Source organism: Coenobita brevimanus, chromosome 22, assembly GCF_032717465.1.
Source record: "Coenobita brevimanus isolate Jiangsu-jjx chromosome 22, ASM3271746v2, whole genome shotgun sequence".
NCBI lineage: Eukaryota > Metazoa > Arthropoda > Malacostraca > Decapoda > Coenobitidae > Coenobita > Coenobita brevimanus.
The window spans coordinates 44,721,758-44,739,377 of record NC_136975.1 but is presented as its reverse complement, the minus strand read 5'-3'; the positions used below and the strand labels follow the sequence as shown (position 1 = coordinate 44,739,377).

Here is a 17,620-nt window from a genome sequence, read left to right as displayed (position 1 = left end):
TGTTATTTCTCCCACAACTCCAGTTCTAAACTCGCTTTATAACACCTCTTTCAACTTCCACCATTTCATTTTTGCAAATCCCTGTTGTTTCCCTTTCCTCATGCCTGTGACTTCGTAATTCACCACTACCAGCCGATGATGTGCCGCTACACTCTCGCTATTTATCATTTTGCAGTTCACAATTTCTTTCAAGTGGTTCTTTCTACATGGAAGAAAATCAATCTGACTTCATACGTACTTGAAATAGCGCCTTAATATCAGTGGCATCGAACCAACCTACCGCCTCTCTCTCTCTCTCTCTCTCTCGCTCTCTCTCACACACACACACACACTGACACACACACACACACACACACACACACACACACACACATCAATATAAAAAATACCTGACATTCAACCAGTCCTTGAAGTACACTCAAACAGTATACTGCACTGTTACTGTACACACACACACACACCAAGTCTTCTCCCACTATTTTCGGGTAATTTATTCCAGCTAATGACTGAGGATTCTACTTAGCTCACGGAAAATCACCCCAGCTAGAGAATTAACCGCTTCACTCCGAGGACGTGTCACTTTTAGGTAGCTTCAGGGATATTTTTAGGTAGTTTCAGGGATTTTTTTAGGTAGCTTTAGGGATATTTTCAAGTAACTTCAGGGATATTTTTAGGTAGCTTCAGGGATATTTTTAGGCAGCTTCAGGGATAATTTAAGGTGGCTTCAGGGATTTTTTTTAGGTAGCTTCAGGGATTTTTTTTTAGGTAGCTTCAGGGATTTATTTAGGTTGCTTCAGGGATTTTTTTTAGGAAGCTTCAGGGATATTTTTAGGTAGCTTCAGGGATATTTTTCGAACTGGTGGGGATTGATACCAAAAATGATCACTTTCGCCACTAAAGATTGTACCTATGTAGAGCGAAATCGTCCAGAGGCAACCAGAATCACCATCATCACCATCATTATTACCACTACCACCACCGTTATCACCACCACCACTATCACCATCATTATCACCACTATCATTATCACCACCATCATTATCACCACCACCACTACTACCACCATTCACCAATATCACCACCACCACTACCAGCATTGTTATCACCACCACCACTACCACCATTATCACCACCACCACCACTACCACCATCATAATCATCACCACCACCACCACCACTACCACCATCATTATCACCACCACCACCACCACTATCACCACCACCACCACCACACACCAAACCATAATAACAAAATACATCACGACATGCACAAGGTCAACTGCTATGAGGAACTTGCTTATCTTTGAGTATCTTAGAGTCTGGCTTAAGAGGTTTCATAAATACGTCCCTCTGGTGGTGAAGTAACGAAGCTCTTAAAGATGAGGAAGATTGGGAGAGATATTACGTGTTGTCTAAGCTTCTATCTCTAACAGGGTATGTAGACCTTGAACGTCACTTCGATATCTCTCCTTTTATCTTATCTTTTTTCTCCTTCTCTCTTTCTATTTCCTCCTCTTCTTCTTCCTCTTCCTCTTTTTTGAAACTGGGGGAAGGGAGGAGGAAATGGGAGTGTTGGAAGGGAGGATAAAGGACGGATTGAGATAAGGGATGAGGAGGGGGAGGGAGGAGAGGGGTAAGGGAGAAAAGGGAGGGACGGAAACTGAGAAGGGGGAGGGGTAAAGGGGAGGAAAGGAAAGGGTGAAAGATGAGGGAAAGGGAAGGGGGATGGGAGGGGGGAAGGGACTGGACAACGGGAAGAAAGGGAGGAGGGATGGAAGGACAGGTGAAGGGGAGGAATGGAAGGTGAAGGAAGGGTAGGGAGGGGGGTAACGGACAGATTGTAAGGGAGGGAAGGAGGGAGGGGGAAAGGGGATAATGGAGAGGGAGGAAAGGAGGAAGAGAGATAGGGGGTAGTGGAAAGGGAGGGAGGGAGGGAGGGAGATAGGGGATAGTGGAAAGGGAGGGAGAGAGGGAGAGGCTTCCTGACCTCTAGACGATGGGTCATAGTCTCGCTCATATTGGAGACTGCGTAAAAACCTCGGCGATTTATTTTCCTTATTACTCCTTAGCCCCTTCTCTCCGGTTGTCAAGTGGTAAATGATGCTCGAGAGAAACATGGCAGCCTTACGCACACCGGTTCGAATCCCTGAGGTGACTGGAAGCTAATAATACCAATAAAACCTCAACAATACAGTACTTACCTTCATACCCTAGCTACTACTTCACTTCTTGCTATAAAGCTTTACTCCTAACCTTACCTGACCTACTGAGCAATCTGTGAGGTGCCAGCGACTCTCTCTCTCTCTCTCTCTCTCTCTCTCCACTGCTCAAGTAAGGTTATGTAAAGTAGATAAAAATTAGGGATATTGAGTTACGTTAGGGTAGTGTTACGTTTGGCAAGATTAAGTTAGGTAAAGTTGAGTTTCGAATAATTACACTGAGTTAAGTTAGGATGGACTAGATTACATTAGATTAAGTTGGATTACGTTAGGTTAAGATCAAAGTAAATTAAAGTACGTAAGATTACGTTAGATTAAGATAAGATTAGTTTATGCTATGTTATGCTTGGAGAAACTGGGTTACATTATCCAATATGCTCAGGAAGATGGGATAATAACACAATTACCCATGATAACCCAGTTGCAACGTGGCACAGATTCATCCCCTCCTCCCTTTCTTTCCCACTAACCGCGACTCGATGCTTCACCACCTCCTTTCACCTTCCCGTTCTCCTGACTTTCTCCCCTCCCCCCTCCCCCTTCCCTTACCTCACCCCATCCATTGCCCTACCTCTGCCACCCCGCCACCACTTTCTTCTACAAAGGCAGTGTATATTATAAATAACACCACATACCGTCATAGAGATTCCATATTATAGTATATTCGATGTGCATCATTCAACCGCCATGTTAATATGTCAGTTTACTGTATTAAACTATTATAAAAATCTATGCCGTCTGCCTCCTACCCACACGAGTACTGCGCCGTTACCATATAAGTGACAGCGGGATGGCAAAGGGTGACATGACTCCTGGACCCGACTATGCACCTTCATGCTGACCTGGATGTCATATATGTCTCTTCAGTATAAGCTTGGTTTGCATCAGGAGCATGCAAGAGGATATCTGAGGTGTATTAATCAAAACAAATCACTTCGGAAAAACTGTTACGAAATCACCAACATGCAAGATGATATTCAGTGCATCAATCAAAATAAATCGCCTAGAAGGAAGTATTACGACATCTAAGACAACATGAATACTGGCCACTGTGATACCTGGTGCTGATCTTATGCGGTCGCCATCAAAATAAATGGCCTAGAAGGATGTGTTACGACATCTACGGCAGCGATACCTGATGTTGAGATGCGGTCAACCCCAAAGGGTAAAGAAAGCGGGCAGCCAAGGCCACGTCGCCCCACTCAGTCCACGCCGCTATCTCCGTGAGCCAGTTGACAATACGCTGTGCTCAGGGAACGAGATCCGGCTCTTACGCTCGCTCCCATCACCACTTAAGAGTCTGGCTTTACTAGAAGCGCACCACTTGAACGTCTGGCGTTACTAGAAGCTCACCACTTAAACTTCTGGGATTAACAAAAGCTGACCCCTTGAACGTCTGGGGTTACTAGAAACTCATCTCTTGCATCACTTCAGTTACTAGGAAGTCACCAAAATACATCTGCCAGTGAGTATTATGAGTATTAATAGTAGGTGCATTAGGGTACGTGATTCAGGTCTTACTCTCCTCTCTACAGCATCTAGATCATGGGTGTCCAACTGGGGGTACATGCACAGAGGGGGCGCATAAAAGGTTCCTAGGATGCAGTAGTAGCCTATATATAACGATCTTAACAAGGCTTAGCAGCATCTGATCATCTGTTATACTAAATCGAACTTCATTATATTATGTTTCTGTTATTTATACAAGTTTTCTTACACTCAGAGTATTTTATTTGGTTCTACAAATGCACCAATTTAGGATGCTGATTCAGTCTCTCTCTCTCTCTCTCAGTATTTAATGAGTTGGCATGCACAGGTTGGGACGCATATGGTTTGAGGTGCACAAATTAATAAAGGTTAGGCAACCCACCTTAGAAGTTCGCCTCTCATACCTGTGCACTGCCTGTCTCTTGAATTACAAAAGGTGGCCAAAATACACAAGCCAGTGAGATGTAATATTATATACATCAAGGTAGGATAATCACGCTAAATTTCATCCTCATCTACACATCTGAGGTCACCTGAAGCTCACCGCACACACCTGCACCAGCTATCTACTGAACACTACGACAGCTTACCACACTCTACTTGGTGGTAGGTGGTGGCAATCATCCACTCCCTTGATGTAATGCTGACTATTTCTTTCTTCCCCTTCCTCATTCTATCTCTCTGTCTGATCTCTCTCTTTCTACCTTTCTCTTTCCTTTCTGTCACTTTTTACTCTTCTTTCCACTTCAGGTGGCTCTACACTGAGTGACAAACTTAAAGGTTTCTGGTAACCCAAGTATCCATTTATAACGCTGAATCTGGTAAGAATCTATAATTTCCAAACTGTCTTCTTACGGTTTTTATCCTTCAATCTGTGCCTTCATCTCTAGCTACCTTTCTGATCGTTCTATAGCTGCTGCTGCAGACGGCCAGTATTCTTCTCCTCGAGCTATCAATAGTAGTGTTCCTCATGGTTTTGTCCTATCATTAACTCTCTTCCTTCTATTCATCAATGACCTTCTAGCTGTCCATCTAACCCTATCCACTCATATGTTGATGGCTCCACCCTTCACCTTTCCATTTGCTTCCCACGGCGTCAATCACAGCAGTTACCTTAACAAATACCCGTACGGGATGAGTAAAAGTAACCTTGTTTTTAATATATCCAAACACAGTCTCTACATCTTTCAACCTGCTAACATCTTTTACAGGAACATCCTTTAATATTTAACAGCATTCAACACAATCCTGCATCATCTCTGAATATAACTTGGGTTTCATTCTCTCGGGATTAATCATGATGAATATTAACTCACTTGCTTCCAGGGGGATTATGCGAGCTAAACCGACTCAATGACTACTTTACCCACACACAGCTGTTGACTTTATTATACAAGGGTTTTATTCACCCATGTGTCGATTACAATTATCAAGTATGGGGAAGGTCCCAACATACAGCTCTTCTCAACAAGGTGGAGTCAAAAGCTTTTCCTCTCATTAACTCTCTCTCTCTCTCTCTCTCTCTCTCTCTCTCTCTCTCTCTCTCTCTCTCTCTCTCTCTCTATATATATATATATATATATATATATATATATATATATATGCCACGGCTTAGCATCCTTTCCGTAGCACCTCCTCGTGACCGGCATCGCAATTCTAGTGTTAATCTATTGTTACAGCTCAACAATCAAGATGGAGAAACGACAGTTTTACTCCTATAATCTTTTCACCTTAACCTGGGCCAGGTTTTCCTCCTTCCGTAGATTATTTCACGTAGTTCATTGGCAAGAAAATACTGCAGCTCTCCATCCTTTACAAAGCACTTCTTCGTGACCAGAATGATATTCTTGTGCTAATCAACTGTAATATCTCAACATCCAAGATGAAGAGATGGCTATTTCACCAAATAAGACAATGTTACGGCTTACAAGTTAACAACCTCTCCATGGCACTTCTTCGTGACCAGCACTGTATTCTAGTATTAATCTTTTGTTATACCTCAACATTCATGGAGAGATGGCAATTTTAGGCCGTCAGAGTTAAAAAAAAAAAAAAAAGTATAGCTAAAGTGAAAAACTAAAATCACGCTGAGAAGGAAAACAATAACCACATTCAATCTCATTCTGACAGGGAGAGTCTGATGATAAGATTATAATTTTATCTACGGTATTCGGTTTGTTCCTTTATCTACGGCATATGCACTGCTCTTACTATAACCTGGCCTATAACTACCGCCTCTCTACCTTAAACGCTGAGCTGTAACGCAAGAATGTGGTGCTAGTCACGAAGAAGTGTTGTGGAAAGGATGGTGAACCTCAGTATTGTCTCTATCGGCCAATGAGCTACGTGAAATAAGCTGCAAAGGGACGAAAATCGGGACCAGGTTGGGGTAAATGTGCACCTGGTTTGTTCGGTCACCTTATCAATCTGCTTCGGTCACTCCCCAAACTGAAGTGGACTTATTACGGCATCTCTCTTTAAAATCCAATCAGCCTTATCTCTCACTTAGGACGCAATTCGCTTTTTATTTTTTTCCTTTTTATGAGAGCAGATACTTTCGCCTTTTCCTTGAACTTTTTTTTTTTTTAGTACACCTAGCGTTTTTTCGTTTAATTGGCCAGTACACCTGGCATATATTACAATATTTCTACCTGATTTCTGAGTGTTCATATTTAACGATGACACTAATAAACTTCGATTCTTCTTTTTTTATGGTAGCAAATACTTTCGCCTTTTCCTCCAACTTCTGTTTTCTTTATATGACACCAAATGTTTTTTTTCGTTGGTCCTTCAATACGTGTCGCACATAGTTCAACAATTCTCATGGACTTTGGAGTATTTATATTTAACGGGGACTCCAGATAAACTCTGAATAACTGCCTCAGCTGCAAATTCTAAAAAAGAATTCACTTGCCGACAAGCGCTTAATCTCTTGTTGCTATTCAAGTACTTGTGCTGATATACTGAAGTGCTTTATCTTCTGTTGTTGTCTCTCTTTCAAGTAAATACCACTAAGCACAATCAAGCAGATTATATACATATGCTTAATAAAACACATGTATGGCCGGACCGGAACAACTAAACACAGTTAAGTTTACATACATATTTAAGCGTGGTAGACAAATATAAGTTCAAATAATCAATCATATACCAGAATCTAAACGCAAATTCAAATATTCAAGCGTATACCGGGATCTAAGCACATAAGTTTAAATTTTCAAACGTATCTCGGACTCTAAAGACCAAGCAGGAAACGCGTGCATTTTTTATACGTACGCACAGGTAGGTGAGGCTGTGTGGTCCTGGTACAAAGGGTGATAACGCCGATAACGCAAAATCTATGTACACTCGATCAAAAAATTATCTCTACACAGGTCATCAATGGTTTCACACTGTTCCCTGTCGCGTTTTTTATTTAGATGATCATTTCTCTACAACCTGTTTACTTTACATTCTGCATAAGGTTCTTTCACGTCGTACTAATAAAATTACTAGCCACACACAACCCCCATTAATTTTTGAGAACATTTATCAACATGTAAAGACGAAGGGTATAAAAAAATTTCGATCAAGTGTACGCATATCCTACATAAAAACATATTATTTTTATTTACCTCCTGTCCAACCTCTGATCTCTCACAATTATCAAGAGTGCTCTAGGGAAAAAAAAAAAAATGCCTTCACGCTTCTTTACACTCTAGACTCCTGGCCTTTGGCTCTTTCTTCCTTGCATAAAAAAAATAAAAACTCTACTCACTCCTGACAGTCCTTCCCTTACGTACTCCTCCACTTGATTCCACTTAACCCCACTTAACCTCTTTAGCGCCACGACGTTCTATATTTTTTTCTTTTTTCTTATTTCCACCACCAGGAGTATTTATTCTGCTTACGAGACTTTTATCTAAATCAAATAATGGATACAACTAGTATTAATCACAATATGCAAGATCTCGGGGCAGTTATTTTTGGGAAAAGGGAGGGTTAAGGGAGAGAAAGAAAGGGAGGGAGAGGAAAGAAAGACTGAAGGAATGGGTGGGTGGAAAAAAGCAGATGAATGGATAGATATTAGATAGACAGATAGATGGAGAGAGAGAGAGAGAGAGAGAGAGAGAGAGAGAGAGAGTGAGTGGTTGATGTGGTGGTGGATGGCGCTATTATCAGTCTGTTCTTGCTAACTCCGGACGATTTTACTAAGCTTGGCGTGGACCCTTCGTCTTCGTTAACCCCTTCACAACGAGGAGGAAGGGGGGGTCGTTTACTAGAATAAAAATTGTCTGACCTTCGCATATGTTTAAAAATTCGTCCTCGTGTGGAAGGAGTTATCAAAGTTTTTCCAAGAGCAATAAAAATAAGAACAAGAAGAAAATTGATAAAAGTAACGACAAATGACAAGAAGTAACCACGCACGCACCGCCCCCCAAATACCAGATATCTAACAACACAGGTAAAAGCATAGCGATAAGATGTTTACAATATTGATAACTTGCTTACTATCACTCCAAACACCGATAAAGCCTACGATGTCTGCAATACACCCACGTCAGCTCTCTCCCATCAAGATACTACACTTAAAAAAAAAAAAAAAAAAAAAAAAAGTGAAAAGCGAAAAAGTGAAATGCGCAGGTGGGGGTCATCACGTCCTAAAACTGGGACCTGTGTTCTCCTTAACACCTTTTCCTAATCGAATTGTTTTTCTTATTATTACTGTCCTCTTGAGTTACAGTACATAAATCCTTTCAATATCGCCAAATTCTGCTTAAATGACGTACAAAACGGTGTTAACCTGCCATAGCCAAAAATAAACCGCTTAGGATGAGGTGTTAGGGAGCTTCCTCATCCGACGAGAATACAGGCCTGGGTGAAGCGGTGTTGCTGAGGCTCTACTCACTCTTGACCTCCAGCAGGACAGGTCAAGGTCATTCATATTTTTTTCCTTTCTCTCTAAATAATAATAATAATAATAATAATAATAATAATAAACAACTACCTTTTCCCAACTTCTCTGTATCAATCACTAAGCCTCAGGGAAGACCTATCAGACCGACTATGGATAATGCCAGACTTCTACTAGTCAGCGGAAACTTCCTTAGGTGTGAGCATTAAGATCCTATATCGGATTAATCATGAATTCTTGGACGACTTAACAATTTTACTCCTTCAAACGCCTGATGATTTTATTGGCTAATGGGAAACCTCCTAAGGGCTAAGGGTTGATTGTTAGTTCTGCCACCGGAGTACCTCAGTAATATGTTTCCACTCTTGTCTATTTGCCCACCACATTAAGGAACACAGACTTATAGAATGATTACTGATGATTTTGTGGAACCGTTACTACTGGTCCAACAATGAAATTCCAAAGCTATGATGAAAATAAATGACAAGGACACAGCGGAATGTTAAATATCAAGTTACATGGCCAGGCGAAGGTACAGCTGGGGACAATAGTTTGGCTCTTATTCCACTCTTTCATAATTACGTCCCTCATTTTTCTCGCTGACATATAACATCAAGAAGTATCGTCTATGGGCAGGAAAACTTAGCAAGCGTCTCTCAGTTTCGGGTTACTAGCCAGCAGAGGAAAGTGAGAAACTGAGGAAGTGAAATATTAGGCCAACTTTTATCCGCAACCAATACTCTGTGCCATTCTACTGTATGTACGGTACGTTACTCGTCTTTAGTGTGCAATCTGTCCCAATCACTCATCGTGTTACAAGTTTTCGTGCAATATAAATCACCTTCTATCATTTCTTCATAGTGACCAAATTGCTACCAAAGACTACGGTAACACTGTAAAATCCCTAAGCTTGGTATACGGCCTGAATAAATAAAAGTTCCCCCTCCTCAAACTGCACCAGTCTCCCTCCAATAAAAGTTTCCCTCCCCACACCATATCAGTCTCCCTCCAAGAAAAGTTTCCCTCCCCACACCATATCAGTCTCCCTCCAAGAAAAGTTTCCCTCCCCACACCATATCAGTCTCCCTCCAAGAAAAGTTTCCCTCCCCACACCGCACCAGTCCCCCTCCAAGAAAAGTTTCCCTCCCCACACCACACCAGTCTCCCTCCAATAAAAGTTTTCTTCCCCACATCACACCAGTCTCCCTCCAAGAAAAGTTCCCCTCCCCACACCACACCAGTCTCCCTCCAATAAAAGTTTCCCTCCCCACACCGCACCAGTCTCCCTCCAAGAAAAGTTCTCCTCCCCACACACCAGTCTCCCTCCAAGAAAAGTTTCCCTCCCCACACTGCACCAGTCTCCCTCCAAGCTCACACTCCTACCCCGCCACAACAATGCAAGAACAGACTTTAAACCACAAATCCGGTCAAGACAAAAGAAGAGGGACCCACCTGAAGTCAGAGGAATGAAGGTCTGGGAGGATGTTTCTCTGTGAGGCTTGAGAGGGTCGCTGACTACCTGCTGGGGTTAAATTAGAAGATTTGAGTGTCGGATCTCAGGCAAAATAATCGGAACAAGCTTTTTCTCCCCAGATTCTGCCAATCAAGACGTGTTCTAAATTGACTGAATAAAAAAAAAATGAAAAAGTGTCACCTTATTCAGTGGACTACATTAAATCTGTTTTCAGCCGGGGAAATTGGGGTCACTCCCTCAACCTGAATACTAAATCAGGGTTGCACGAATTTCACGAGCCTTAGTTGTGTGATAGGATTGAGTCTCCTTGGTTAATAGTCAAATTCAGCCCTCCAATCTGAGTACATCTGGTCATCAACTGAGCTGAAAGGATTAAAACAAACATACTGTGACTGTTCTTAACATCACCAACAGTCGCCCATAACACATAATTTTCCATCTAAAATTTCTATTTATCACCCAAAACTGTATTGTACTACCTACATATGCTTCAGTACAGCCTGATATTACAGCATAAATATGCAAATCACCAATCGAAGTCAAAACAAGTATACTCTTCGTCACTCAAAAGAAACAATCTATGCAGTGTATGAAAATGTATTCGCTGTCTGCATACTGTACATCAGGCAGCTGTATCTTTATGGTTTCATTACTACGCCGTTTTCACTTAAACTGGACAACCACCTGACAAATGCATTCAAGGACTTCACTGAATTATGGGTGACGGGGGCTGTTAAGGTTGTATTTGCAGACGTACACATAAACCTTAGATTTCAAAGTGGAATCCACACTACCAAATTTCTGCTATAATTTTTAAAGTACCTGACAAAGATACAACATGTCTGGCCCTCCTATCTGGTTGCTGCTGACTGCATTCTTTAATACGGGATGCAGGTCGACTATACGTAATAACCACAGGGGTTCCATAAAATACTGTTAAAAATTAGGGGTTTGCATTCCATTTTGTGATTTAGCGTTTTGGCATATGGCCCTTAGTAAGATATCACAGGACCCTAGCCTCATGTCCCTACACCTCAAATGGGATAAAAGACAATTTGGCTGCTACTGTTTTCACACTCCACTATTTACTGTTTCATTAACTCACTGTGGTTGGTGCTCTCGGGTATTAAATTCTTGCTAACACTGGATAATTTGTTCATCTGACAGAAATCCCAGCAATCAAACGTTTACACACACTCTTCAGTAACATCCTCTGTTATTTGTACGCCAAGGATATTTATGCTACCACCAGACCAATTTACTCCGTCTTAGCAGTCAATGAGTTAAAATACTTCTTCTATTGCAGTGTCTGAGGAGGTGAATTCCCACTCAGTGCCAGAGGGGGTGAATTCTCACTCAGTGCCAGAGGGGATGAATTCTCACTCAGTGCCAGAGGGGGTGAATTCTCACTCAGTGCCAGAGGGGGTGAATTCTCACTCAGTGCCAGAGGGGGTGAATTCCCACTCAGTGTCAGACGAGGAGACGCCCAAGAAGACCCCTCAGAGCCTCATCAAAGAATACCAAGTTCGAGCTGCCCTGAAGGTGGACAAGGGGAAAGAGGCAGAGCTGGTGGCCTGGGAGGTGGTCGACTTCACCAAGAAAGGCGACAACTACGCCTGCATCGTCACCAGCGTTGAGGTCACCTACCGCCAAGGGGGCCGCGAGCAAAATGTCACCTACGTAGTGAAGTGCAACCCCTGTCGCTCGATGGCCATGATGAACGACTTTGTCAACGTTGTGTTCGAGAAGGAGGCGAAGTTTTACCAGGAACTCGTGCCAATGCTGAATGCTGAGCTGAAAAATGCTGGCCAAGGCGCTCTACGCGTAGCTCCCTGTTATTACGCCCACCTGGCTGTGGGTGAGGAGATCATCATGCTACAGGACCTACGACCACAGGGCTTCAAGATGTTCGACCGTAAGAAAGGTATGGACGTGGCACACGCTACCCTAGTGCTGAAAGAGCTGGGGAGGCTTCACGCAGCATCAGTCCTGATGCAAGCCAAATGTTCAGAATCCTTAGATGAGAAATTCCTTTTCCTTCAGAAGGACTTTACAAATTTCACCAATGAGTCTGAGGATCAATTCAAGGTCATGTTCCAAGGCAACTTCGACATTGCAGCAAAAATGGCAGAAATGTTTGATGGCTATGAAATTGTTGTGAAGTGGCTGAGAGCTAACGCACCCAATGCCAAAGATATTTTCGAGGACCAAATAAAGAAAGAGCCGCCATTCGACATCCTCTGCCACGGGGACTGCTGGAACAACAACATTCTTTTCAAGTAGGTAATCTTTGTTCTTTCGTTCTTTATGTATTTCATTTATATATTGTGAAGAGCTGTGACAAACTACTGAGAAAATATACTGATAGTACGAAAACGTGAAAGACTGGTGTTGAGGAAGATGAATGAAGATAAATTAGGAAGAAAAATTAGCATAAACAACCCTGAAAACTCTAAATATACTGCAGCTAAATATTCTCAAAAGATCTGCAGAATGTAAGAGTAAGTGCGAATATCAATGCTAAAATTAGATCAGAGTGGGACAGTGCTAACATATGGTAGACAAACAGGAAGTATATGGAGAGAATATTCTGAAAAACTGATGAATTTTGCCTCGTGGGTTTGGTGCAACACAAAAAAAGGAATGGGGTCCCTGGAAATTCAATTCTGCGCGTGTTGATGTAGGTGGAGAGACTATACATGTGGAAAATGTGACACAAGGCTTGGATGAGTGGAGACGTGCAGATGAAGTGGAAGAAGGCCGTGACTGACTCTCTGAATGAAAAATAAAGGTGACCGAACTCAGTGCAGACATTACAATGGAATAAGTCTGCTTAGTGTTGAATGAAAGGTACTGGGAAGAAGATATCGGAAAGACCAGTGAGTGATGAACAAGGTGGTGTATGGAGGTGTAGGGGATGCAAGAATCAAATATCGCGTGACAAGATGAATTGAAAGGGATTAAATGAGGTGTGGTGCATGTACAGAGGGACTTTGACTTTGATGGAATGATGCTTGTGTAAGTCTAAGAGAGCGGTGCAACATCAGTGTCGGCTCCTAATGTAATGATGATGATGATGATAATGATGATGACGATGATGATGATGATGATGATGATGATGATGATTATTATTATTATTCTGAGCTCTTAACCGCTTCCAGGTATGACGAGCGCGGTGTGCCAGTGGACGTAAGGCTGATCGACTTGCAGATATGCCGACAAGCGTCCCCAGCCACCGACCTCAACTACCTCATGTACACGAGCCTGAACGGGGCCGAGAGGAAGGAGAACCTATCCTCCTTCCTCCACTCCTACTACACCTCCTTCTCCAACATCTTCAGGAGCACCGGGGCCCAGGTTCCTTTCACCCTGGAGGAGCTATGCAGTGAGTACCACAGGAAGAACCCCTTTGGCTTCATCATGGGTCTTATGGTCATCCCTATAGTCCTGAGCGAGGGGAATGAGGCTTTCGATCCGGACAGCATGACGGGTGACGACATGGAGGTGATGATGAAGGAATTCCAAGACAGGATGATGGGGCAGATGAGGAAGAACCCGCTGTTACGACCCCGCCTCCTAGCCATGTTCGATGACATGGTGGAGTACGGAGTCATATCATAGGGAGTTCGGGGTGTGGTGAAATCAGGGTGTGGTGACGTCAGGGTGTGGTGATGTCAGGGTGTGGTGATGTGAAGGTATGGCGATGTCAGGATGTGGTGATGTCAGGGTGTGGTGATGTATGATGTAGGTATGGTGACATGAGGTATCATTTCACAACGTGTCCAGGGTGTGATGATGACAAATGCTGGTGTAATGATGTCAGATGCTGGTGCAATGAAGTCAGATGGAGGTGTGATGAAGTCAGACGCAGGTGTGATGAATGTTAGGTATCATTTCATAACGTACACCAGGGTGTACTGACGTCACATGCAGGTGTGATGTCAGGTATCATTTCATACGTGTCCAGGGTATTATGATGTCATTTGCGGTTGCGATGAAGTCAGGTATCATTTCACAATGTGTACAAGCAGTAGTGATGTCAGATACAGGCGAGATGATGTCAGGAATTATTTTATAACGTGTTTAAGATGTAATGACATCGGACGCAGGTAAGATGATGTCAGGTATCATTTCATAACATGTTGAATGTGTAATAATGTCAGATGTAGGTATAATGATGTCAAGTATTGATGCTATGTGTAAATGTAATTGCTGAAATTCAGGACCAATAATGTCCAATTCATCTGAAATGATGTTAGTGAAGTCAAACGTTAGTGTAAGAATGACGTAAAGTGCAGGTGTGACCAAGATGTCAAATGTAAATATGATAAGGTCAACTATAGAGGTGGTCAGATGTAATGTGATGATGTCAATGACGAAGGTGTGATGATGTAAGATACAGATGTAATGTCAAATGTAAATGTGATGTCAAAGTGTAATGAAAAACAGATGCCATGTCAGATGTCAATACTGTGATGTCAAGGATGTAGGTGAAATAAAGTAAAAAAATAAATATAATATCAGATGTAGAGTAAATAATGTCAAAGATGCAGGTGTAATGATGTTAAGTGTGTGTGCAATGATGTCAAATACAAATATCATGAAGTCAAACGTTGGTGAAGGAAAATTGTGCAACTCAAGTAAGATCAAGATGTCATATGAAAACGTGATGTCAAATACTGATGTAATGTAAGATGTAAATGGGATCATGTCAAGGATGAAGGAGTAGTGAAGTCAAATAGAGGTGTAATAAAGCCAAAAGCGGGTGTAATATATATACTTGTATATATATATATTTGAAATCATACTGGTGTTAAAAGCCTGCAAAGTATTATTTCTCCTTCATTTTTTTTTTTTTCAAGGGGATTAATCCCCGAGCTAGACCTCATCAGATCATATAGCCCTGCTAGGGTTACAGGAGAGCGCTACCCCTTCCAGCACGGCAGCCACCAGGCGGGGCGCGAACTCGCAACCTCACGATTACGAGCCCAACACCCTACCACCGAGCTACCGCGCTCCCCTTCTCCTTCATTATTATTACTATTGTTGCATTATTATTACTATACTATTATTATTATTATTACCAAAGTTATATTTGTACCGTTGCCATGGTATTACAGTGAACATTTTTCAGTGTGATATATAAAAGACATGTACAAACTCTCCTGTATCATTAGCCTATTTCTTGCAACTCACACAACATCCTGCAACTCTCATCACCAGGACAAAGTTAGTATTCAATCCCAGTTGAATAAATTCGTCAGGAGAATGCAACAATAAAATGAAACGAGACATTCCCGGCTTCAGTAGTCTAATAAACAATAAAGAGCACGAAAAAGGATACTGAGGTGCAATATTCAGCATAAATAAGGAGTTAAGGGAGCATCCTTGACTGACTGGAATAGGGACATGAATCCACATCACTACTGCGCTCTCTCTCTCTCTCTCTCTCTCTCTCTCTCTCTCTCTCTCTCTCTCTCTCTCTCTCTCTCTCTCTTCTTCCTGCGCCTTCCTATGTTGCTATAGTTCTTTCACCTTAACTTGGCCCAAATATTAGTCCTCTTGAAGCTTATTTCGCGTAGCTGTGTCAGAAAAAGGTACTGCCACGGCTTTATATCCTTTCCACAGCACTTCTGCGTGACTAGCACTACAGGCTGCTCTCTGGTTAATGTACCGTTGCAACTCAGCATTCGCGATGGAGTGATGGCAATTTTCAGTCAGGTAAAAGTAGAAAGTAACCTAAGAACACAGAAAGGGTTATTCGAGTTAACTTTTGAAGCCTCTGACAGTGTGGATTCCTCAACGTAAAAGAAAAAAGAAAAAAATCTAAATCCGCCAACCGCACCGAGAAAGGTTAATAGTAAGTTATCAGGACATTTGTTAATAAATTAGTTCATTACAAAAACTTACGCATTAAGAAATTTCAAAGAAAGATTACATAATACAGAAAGAAACACCACCTACAGAAAACAAAAGTAAAATATTCGGAAAGGAAGACAGTAACTCCGATCAAACTTCGATCAGCTTAACCACAAAAGCTTCAATTTCTTCGATGGTTACAGAAAACTTAAGGTATGGTATATTACGTTAAATTTCAGCATACTGTAGACTTGATCTCCTTCAGTATAACCACGTATTTAGCATTTTAGTTTATTATTGGTACTCCGGATCATTTTACTCGTTAGGAGAACCCTCTGGTAGTGAAGAGGTTAATGAAGGCTAGAAAGAAAGCAGAGAGAGAGGAAGAGGAAGGGAGGTAAGAAAGGGGGAGGAGGAAGGGAGATGAGAAAGGGAGAAGAGGAAGGGAGGTGAGAAAGGGGGAAGAGGAAGGGAGGTGAGAAAGGGGGAAGAGGAAGGGAGGTGTGAAAGGAGGAAGAGGAAGAGAAAGGCAGATGAGAAAGGTGGAAGATGAAGAGAAATGGAGGTGAGAAAGAGGGAAGATGATGAGAAAGGGAGGCGAGAAAAGGGGAAGATGAAGAAAAAAGGAGGAAGAAAGGAAGAGAGACAAGAAGATGTGCGAGAGGAGGAGGAAGAGGAGGGAGGGAACAGAGGGAGTAAGAATCAAGGAGAGGAAGGGATGATGAGAAAATTAGGAAGAAAGAGGCAGGAGGGGAGAAGGGGAAGAAGATGAAGTGAGGAGAGGAGAAAGGAAGGAAGCTGAAACGAGAGACTGAGCAAGGAAATGAGAAAGGAAGAAGCAAGGAGATGGGGAAAGGGAGGAAAGTGACGCAAGGAAATAAGAAAAGGAGGAAGAAAATGGAAAAAAAAAAGCGGGGGGGGAGGAAGTGGAAGCAAGGAAATGAGAAAGGAAGAAAAGGCAAAAAAAAAAAAAAAATAAGAAAGGGAGGAAAAGGAAGCAAGAAATGATAAAGGGAAGAAGAAAATGCCAAAAAGAAAGAAAGAAAGAAAAGGAGGAAGATGAAGCCAGGAAGTGAGACAGGGAGGAAGAGGAAGCGTAAGGAGAGATAGGGAGCGGAACACCTCAACAATTGCCATCTGCATGATCACATGTTTTTACCGCATTCTGCCACCCCACTTCGACGATTCCCATATGGACGATTATACTTAAAAACAAAAAGAAAGAAAGAAAGATAGCTAGATAGTAGACAGATAGATAGATAGATATAGATAGACAGACATACAGATACACAGAGATAAACAGATACAGCGGTACTTTAATAATTGCTGTTACTATTTTTCTCTGATGATCGGCCTTTCGTATACAGTATATGGTTCTACTCCTTCACCTTAACCTGGTCCAGATTTTTGCCCTTTTAAAAACATTTCACGTAACTCAGTAGCGCATTAAACAATACAGTGGTTCTACATCCTTTCAACAGCACTTCTTCGTGATAAACATTGCAATTTTAGGCCAAGTCAGAGTGAGCAGGGTATAGCGCATTAAAAATCTACCTCTGCCGTTATCACCCGATGCGAAGACTCGGAATTATTCTTCTTGGTTAAGGAAGCTCCCTAACACCTATTCCTTAGCGATTTATTTTAGGATATGGCTGGTTAACATCTTTTTGCATGTTCTTTATGCAG

General features: G+C 42.0%; 1 protein-coding gene across 1 annotated transcript; it reads left to right on the top strand.

The window, feature by feature from the left end:
* The first annotated feature begins 11,384 nt into the window (after positions 1-11,384).
* Positions 11,385-13,756, top strand: LOC145392405 (uncharacterized). Its single transcript, XM_080266814.1, has 2 exons — positions 11,385-12,354; positions 13,237-13,756. The coding sequence occupies exons 1-2, from the start codon at positions 11,447-11,449 to the stop codon at positions 13,694-13,696; spliced, it is 1,368 nt and encodes a 455-aa protein (XP_080122940.1). The 5' UTR covers positions 11,385-11,446; the 3' UTR covers positions 13,697-13,756.
* Positions 13,757-17,620: the final 3,864 nt, after the last annotated feature.